The 8213-nt window shown below is 33.3% G+C and overlaps 1 protein-coding gene across 1 annotated transcript; it reads right to left on the reverse strand.

Annotated features, from left to right (window-relative positions):
- Positions 1-5615: 5615 nt before the first annotated feature.
- On the reverse strand, positions 5616-7055 carry LOC134268283 (uncharacterized). Its single transcript, XM_062750518.1, has one exon. The coding sequence runs from the start codon at positions 6831-6833 to the stop codon at positions 5616-5618; it is 1218 nt and encodes a 405-aa protein (XP_062606502.1). The 5' UTR covers positions 6834-7055.
- Between the last annotated feature and the right edge of the window lie 1158 nt (positions 7056-8213).

An 8213-nucleotide genomic window follows, 5' to 3' on the forward strand; every position in this document is an offset into this window, starting at 1 on the left:
TGTCTTTCCAAATATTTTTGTCACATTCTAAGATGGAGTCTAGGATTTGCTTATGTATCCCTTTGGCTTCCAAACCTGGAAATAATAAAAAAAAACTAAGATTTCAGTTTTACCCATTATTTTTCTGTACTTCATAAAAATTAAGATTTGTTTTTAGTCGGAGTGTACTGTAATGCTGTAAAATTTCATTATAATTAAAAAGTTGCAGCAACAACAGTAGGGTTCGGAAGGTTTAAAATATATTGGAGGATTTAAAATATATTGGATGGCTTACCTACAAAAGATGGCTGAAATAGTATTTCTGGACACCTGAAACAATTGTTACCAATTGTGATCACTTGTCCGTCTGGGAGTTCATAAGTGTTTTCCTGCCGTGAACAACGTTTTGAGGCAGATAACTCTTGTTCAAAGTCCATGGTAACGTAACAGAGCTTCTCCTTAGTGCAACGAACGATTTCTTGGTCGGCTGAAATAAAAAAAGAGAGGTTTTTTTGGAAATAAAGGAAAATGGATGTCTAGACAAATTAGGGGGATTATGGATTTGAAAATTTACTTAAATTAACTAAGTTGTTTCCATCTTTTACAAGTTGCTCTTGTAAATTTTTTGTCAAATCTCTACCAGCAAGATCAATTCTCTTCATGGCATGCGGTAGAGCACACGTACCTTGTAGAAAATAATAAAACAAAAATTTTCATCTCATTTTTTGAAGCATTAAAGTAATTGTGAGGTGCTACATGTTGTTTTTCCTAAGGACCCTTTACATACGAAGAACTTGCCTTCATGAATAGGGAGAATTTAAGAAACTCCAGATTCGAGCACGATTCCCGTCGTTCGCCCACATCCGTACATAGAAAGAACTGGTGACACACTGACGTACAACCTGGGAACGTCAAACCATTCGAACATTATCTGTAAATAAGGAAAGATTGGGTACGATTAAAAAAAGTTCGATAAATACAGAAATGGATTTAAACATGTGCCTTTCAAAAAGGATTTCGGATACGCCTAAATCTAAACCAAAAAAAAAATGTACTGAATTTTAGGGAGAATTCAAAAGTGGACAAGAGAACGTTGTCCTAGAGGCGAACTGTTTATAAATTGATAAAGAATAACCGGGTTAAATTCATGGTAAGTATTCTTTTTTTATGTATAGAATGTTGACATGCTTCAAACTTTAAAATTACTAGCATGCCACCTGTGGAGTCTGAGTTTCGTCCCCAATATAAGAATCCTTGTTGCAAATCCCCACCACTGCCATCTAAAAAATGGTTGTCGTGTTAAATTGACATTAAATCAAGCATTATTAAATGGAAATAGATTACTAGTTTGTTTCAAATAAACCATTACGACATCATGCCAAAATCTGGGTTGAAGCCAACTTTGAAGCCAGTCCAGGCCAAACGGACCAAGCCAGGTTTTATAGCAAGCCACATTTGAAATATCGAGCTTGAATTTTGGTCTTCCTGTGAGCATTGGAAAAACGAACTTTGGGAAATCCCGTCCAGCAATTTCAGCCTTACAAACACCCGATCCATTATGAATTACAACAACGGCACTGTCGTCCTTCGGCATAATAAATCTACAAATCAATGAAAATTCTCTTTACAGTCTATTTTAAGCAGGAGAGATAGGGAGAGAGGAAGAGGGAGAAAGAGATTGCTATTAATAGTAATAATTTTGGTAAATTAAACGGGATATTCACTGTCTTCTTACCCTAATTTTGTTGAAGATTATTTCTGAGCATGGTCGGTTCCATTATGGTCTTCTAAATGTGGCACGAAGTATAAATGGGTCATTTTTCAAAAAAAGTTCACTTTTTTGTCTTTTGATCAGAATAATAGGAAAAATATCCTTTAAATTTTTTTTCCCGTTGGTTAATATACATGGTCATACAGCTTATAAGTTATTATTATAATAGAAATTTTATAACGCGCTTAGTTAAATGATAGGGAAAATATTATCCTGTGTAGATATGTACAAATTTTGCACCTCATATTAATTGAATTCGTTCACAGATTAATTTAGTATGGGTGTTTTACTTATGCCGCCCACTAAATACTATAGTATTGTGCATTTAACATTCAGGAAGTGACATGTCCTACCAGTTTATTCCTGTTACCAAAAAGAAAATGTTAAAATAAAAGTTATCTCACTTTCCTAGGAACTGTTTTCACGATCCTCAATATATCATCATTTTCTGTTGTCTCAAGTTTATGAACGCCATGATTTGAAAGTGAATAAAGAAAGGGTTCAAAGGTCGATAAGTTTGTCTTATTGGTAGTGTATAATGAAAATATGTCCTATCTGTTACCTTCATAATATGCAAGTACTCTTTAAATTGTTTATTCTGCTAAAACAATTAGATGAACTAAGTTACAAAGAAATGGTTTCAATGTCTCGATGATGCATAAAGAGTACATTATACTAAATAATGGGTGATTTATATGAGAAACGTCCATCCTGTTACTGTCATTCCTGTTACCATTAACATGGTAACAGTAAGGAAAACTGGACTTCATATCTTGAGTTTTAACCACGAAAACAATTACCTTTATTTTTCTAAGTAATAAAAGTTTAATTACACATGTTAAAAAACTTCGTAAATCATATTGAAATATGTTTGTGCTTCAAATAGTGCCATTATAACTTAAACATGCACTCTTGTAACAGAATGGACAGAAATTGTAACCGGAGGGACAAGTTATCCGTGTATTTATATACCTATTTAAGTTTTATCATTTGTTTTTCTTGAAATTATGAAATATTCTTAGTTTTGCAACAGCATAGAGTACCTTTAATAAACAAAAAATGAAGTGATAAATATTTTAATAGCACTTTACAGTTAAATTTCGTAACAGGATGGACATAAATGTCTTTCATTGTCTCGAATTTGCCAGATTTGACAAAATCATGTTTTTATTCTACATTTCTCTTTCTTTTCTTAACCATTAAAGTTAGAAAAAGTCATTTTTATTTAAATTGTAGAATTCATTGTCCATCCTGTTACACTGTTTTGTCCATTCTGTTACTGTTTTGTCCTTCCTGTTACCCGAGTCCTTACTGTTACCAGTATATTTTCCGAGTTTAAATTGCTTTGGCAGAGCACCTGTTTAAATAATTTTCTTTAATTGTTTCTTCTAATCACAAAAATAATGTGCAAGATTATTTTTTTCAACTATAGTATATAAACATTCCGCAATAAGGTTTTTCATGAAGAGAACCCCGTAGATTTTGCTTCTGCTTGGTATATGGTAGTTTGAAATGCTTTTAAACGCTCATATATTAGATGAATGTCAAACATCTTGGCATTCAATGATAATTTTTTCATTTTTTAACAATATACCAAAGATTACACTGTAAAAAATAAGTGTTTTATAAATAAACACCATATTGCAACAGATAATAAACACTTCAACACGTTTAGAATTTAAACACCTCAAGAAGTGTTTAAGAAATAAACACGTTAGAATGTTTAAATTCTAAACACATGAGGTTTAATATTCAACACTTAAAAAACACAAAATGTTTAAAGATTAAACACTGAATAAACACTTAGAGTTTACTACATAAACACCGTGAGTGTTTAAAATTTAAACATTTCATGTTTAATTAATAAACGTGTTCAACCTAAACATTTAAACACTTAAACATGTTTATTTGATGCAACAGATAATAATCACTTAAACATGTTTAAAGGTCAATTTTTAAACACTTCAACGTGTTTATTTTACAAAATAAATAAATACCTAAATGTGTTTATAAGTTTTCAACATTTTTATTTGAAACAAATATAAATCAGTACAAAACACACTGCGGTTGATAATGTTGTACATAAAGCTATTTTTAATTAATAATTGATTTAATGTTGATTGAGGGTTCAAACTTTATAAACAACTGAAACATTAAATAACACGTTTACCAACACATGGACACATTATTCAATTTTGGTTGAAAAAAATAGCATTCTCAAAATAAACTAGCATGAAGATGTAAAATCTGCATCTTTAAACTAAACTCCAATAAATTGGTGTCGGGAGGGCGGGGGTGGGTCTTTGAAATATTAAAAAAAACATAATCGCTTAATAAAATGAAATGTTTTTCATCAGTAAAATTTAAAACATTTTTAAAAAAAAAAGGTTAAATCATCCTTTACATCTTTTTTAATAAATAAAACAAGCAAAATTATGAATAAATATGATACAAAAAACTGCAAATGATATTTGTTGTCTTGGTACAGCATGAATAATATGTACTTGTATTACACTAATAAATCTAGTTGTAAATGTTACAAGTTTATACTTTCACAATTATTCAGAGTTTTAACCAAATAAAGAAATTTTTCCAGTTTTGAATTGTAAAGGACCAATTCTTGCTTCTAAACAAGAGATGCCGGGGTATCACTCACTCAATATCCATATCATATTCTAACAGTCTAGCTCCTCTGGTTGCGGGTAAAATTCAGGTTCTTCTACAACGGATGATGATCTCCAGTTTTCCATTCTCCAAAATTGCATTCACCCCAAGTAGTTCTAATTTCTTCATATCCTGAAAGATGGATGAAAAAAAATATTCACTATGCAAATTCAGATAATTATCTGTAAAAGAATAGATCCACATAAATGTCGAAAAAAAATGTTTGTTATTGTTCACGCCAATTTAAATTATACTATACATACTGAGAAACAAGTTTGGAAAAAAAATCTGCAATTCAAATACCTGTAAATCATACATGTATAAGCGTACATGTACAGGCTGTACACTAAAAAAAATAAATGTTCATGTACCTGTAGGAGCAACCCAACAGCAAAAATTAAGAGAATGGGGGGGGGGGGGGGCTACCTTGTCCCAAGGCATTTTCTATCATGTATAACACCCCCTCAAAAAAAGTAAAGTTTCCTTAAAGAATACATGCACGGGCTGGAGATGAAATTATTGTTGGTAGATGCGCTAGCAGCAGATCTGTAGCGTAATAGTTTTATGTATTAGTTATGGTCAAAGGCAAATACATAAAAACCATAACGCTACAGATCTGCAGCTAGTACATGTGCGAATGTGGTATTGTTGCATGTTAAGGAGCATAAATATTAGCAAGGGTAGGTTCCTAATTGGATTATTTTCATTTATCAGGAACCAATGGTGTTTGTGTGTGGGGGGGGGGCGTTTTTATTTTAAGACTCACCTCTCACGGTTAAGTATGATCTTCGTTCTCAGGATTCACAGTACCAGATGAATGTCCCTGCAAATTTTAAAATTAGATATCAAGACTACATAAGCATTTATTTGTCTACCTCTGCGCATGGCCGGATTGCACTCAGACGATTACTAACTATAGGAAACAATCCTGCATTTCATAAATGAAAAACATTTTAGATCTCTAACGTATTCAGCATTCTTTTTTAAAAGATTTTACGTAAAGAAATGTATAAATATACCTCTTATTTCCTTACTAGATATGGCGTTTCTTGTCAGTATGTGCGTGATTCTGCATCTTCTGCTTCAAATGGCATGTTATGACATAATCAACTGCGTCATTTTCTATCATAACGTATTAAACACTGGTGTTTAATTAAAAATTTTATAAGTGCGCTTTAGCGCATGCAATGAAATTAAAATTTTATGAATAAAACTGAAGTAAGGTATAATATGATTTTGTACAATCTCTCTTAATTTTAATTTTTCTACACCTGGGTGGAGATTGTGATGATCCCTCAGAACTTTTGACATTTGTTCTACTACTATCGGTATGTTTACATGTGACGTCATTGACAAACTTAACATACCTCTGTTTCTTTGTAATGGCGCCTCTGCCGGTGCCTCTTGAGTAGCTCGACCCTCTGGACTTTCTCTGATCACCAGAGGGTCCCTGCCGAAAGGGCTGGTCAACACTCTGTCTTGGTTTCTTGTTGACAGGTCTGGCGATGTCCCTCGACATCTCTCGTGCACGCTTTCTGTCTTTCGACTTCCTGTACAGGGTCGTGTAAAAGTCGTTCCCAAACAAGACCGACTCGTCTTGAAATTTTGTCTCGTTTTCACGCAACATGCTCTTTGCTTTCTTGGTACTTTTGAGAATTTTGGCGAGTAAATTCAGTCTTCGTTCATAAAGATACGCAACATTCACTTGACCAATCATGAGTATAGTTTTTTCCAACAAGTTCACCACTTCCTCGATTTCCATACTAGACGTAGTGCCCTCATGAGCTTTGTCCATTTCGTCCCAAATTCTAGATAAGGGTCCCATGCACTGAGAAACTCGTTTCTGTACAAATTTCAGTGAAGAATCGTGCATTTTCAAGAACTTCATAGACTTGTGATCCGCCACCAAGTCCTCGAGATAATCGTCGACATCCGGCGGATTCAAAAATTGGTTGCCTGGTATAGGCGCGTCCTCTAAAATGCGGGAGCGAATTTTCTCCTCAGATAAATGAAGTTTGAAATACTTCTTGGCATACTTTGCTTTACTTTTATCAAGCATGTATTCCGTCTCATCACTGAGCGGATCAAAACGCTTAGCGTCTAGTTCATCACCAGAATCGGCCTGCGGCTCGTCACGGCTATGCGACTGTGTCAATGGCGACTTGTAAGTGAAATCGTCAATTTCGCCCTCCTCTTCTGATGAGCTATCATCTTCATAAGGATCGGACGAATCACTGTCGTCTTCATAACGATCTTTGTCTATCGCTCCCTTTTTCAGTCTTTTCTTAGGGATGCTATAACTTCCCCACTTTTTGGGGTCGCCATCTTGGCCATACAAGAGTTTTTTATCTGCATGATTTGCAGAATTGCCATCTTGGCCCACATCTGCCCCATCTGGGCTACAAACAGGACTATCCATGTCCAAATCAAAAGGCTGCACCAAAGTAAGTAAAAATACTAAGGTTAAACGCAAAATCCACAAGGATTAAAGTAAATAGGTAATAGATAAAAAATTTTCGTCTGCTATATCAACGAAGCCAAACGGAAGAAGGAAGATCTCGCGAGATCTCTTTCTTTAAATAGGCTGGGATTACCGGAAGCCAGGGAGAATACATCATTATACCTTACTTCAGTTTTATGAAATAAAATTTGCAATTTCAATATAAATGCCATGTGTTTAATTTATAAATATATATGATTAAGAAATGAACACTCGTGTTAAACACCGGTGATTAAAATAACGATACAATTATAGAAAATATCATGATATTTGCTTCTATTTCCTCTTTAACAGTTTCTGAAAATTTTGAAATTTTGGCACAAAATTACTAAAATTAATGTTAATTGTGAATGCGTTTGGTATGATCTAAAGTCAACATATTGCCTTGCTATTCGTATTTTTTTCTGTGTCGATAAATATCTGATACTATGTGCGGAATTACTTCGTAAATTAAGACATTGTAACATGACAAATTCATACAGCAAGTACTAAGAAGCAACACTTAATTTATTTTTTGATTTGATGCATATGAATATTACGTGTTTAAGACGGATGATTAAACACCCTACTTATTGAACACCAGTTTAAACATCAGTGTTTAGATATAAAACGCAAGTGTTTTGTATTTAAACGTACCATGTTTAATTGTAAAACACGACTGTTTAAAATTAAACACAAGTTAAACATCATTTTTTACAGTGTATTTGATGAAAATTTTTAAATAGAATTTCACAGCTCTTTTTATGAAAGTAACAGGAAGGACATTAAAGTTTAAATGACTAAGATATGGAATGCCATATACGACAGCCAACTGCTTACTGCCAACTGTCAGATGCTTACTGCCAACTGCCACACATAATTGAATAAATTTTCATAATTTCGTTGATATTTATGAGAATTGTCAAAAAAATCAAAATAAAAAAAAACATGGATCCAGGATTTTTTCCAGGAGTGATCCACCCCAGTAAAAATAAATCGAACTCAGAAATTTCTTGACAAGAAAAATAACGTAATCTCCTTTCGTAAACGTGAAAAATAATTTTGGCGATGTTGGTGGGTTATGCTCCATATCTTCATATCTATGACTTTTCATACAAATTAACCTAATACAGATCCGCGTTTTCGGGGGGGGGGGGGGGGGTCCAAGGTCAGTTTTAAGTACTTATTCTAAAAACCATTCACAAAAAGTTAATTGTTCTTATGTATAACTCCTTTAATAAGGGGTAGAAAATTTTATCAATTGAAATCAGACTGAACATATCATCAGATCTTCAAATACTATTGAAAATGGATAAATGA

This window comes from Saccostrea cucullata, unplaced genomic scaffold (assembly GCF_032062105.1).
Source record: "Saccostrea cucullata isolate Sc308-1 unplaced genomic scaffold, CSIRO_AGI_Scuc_v1 ctg293, whole genome shotgun sequence".
Taxonomy (NCBI): Eukaryota; Metazoa; Mollusca; class Bivalvia; order Ostreida; family Ostreidae; genus Saccostrea; species Saccostrea cuccullata.

What these genes read in the sequence shown, in the direction of transcription:
- LOC134268283 (XM_062750518.1), bottom strand. Translation starts at nt 6,833, where the DNA reads ATGGATAGTCCTGTTTGTAGCCCAGATGGGGCAGATGTGGGCCAAGAT.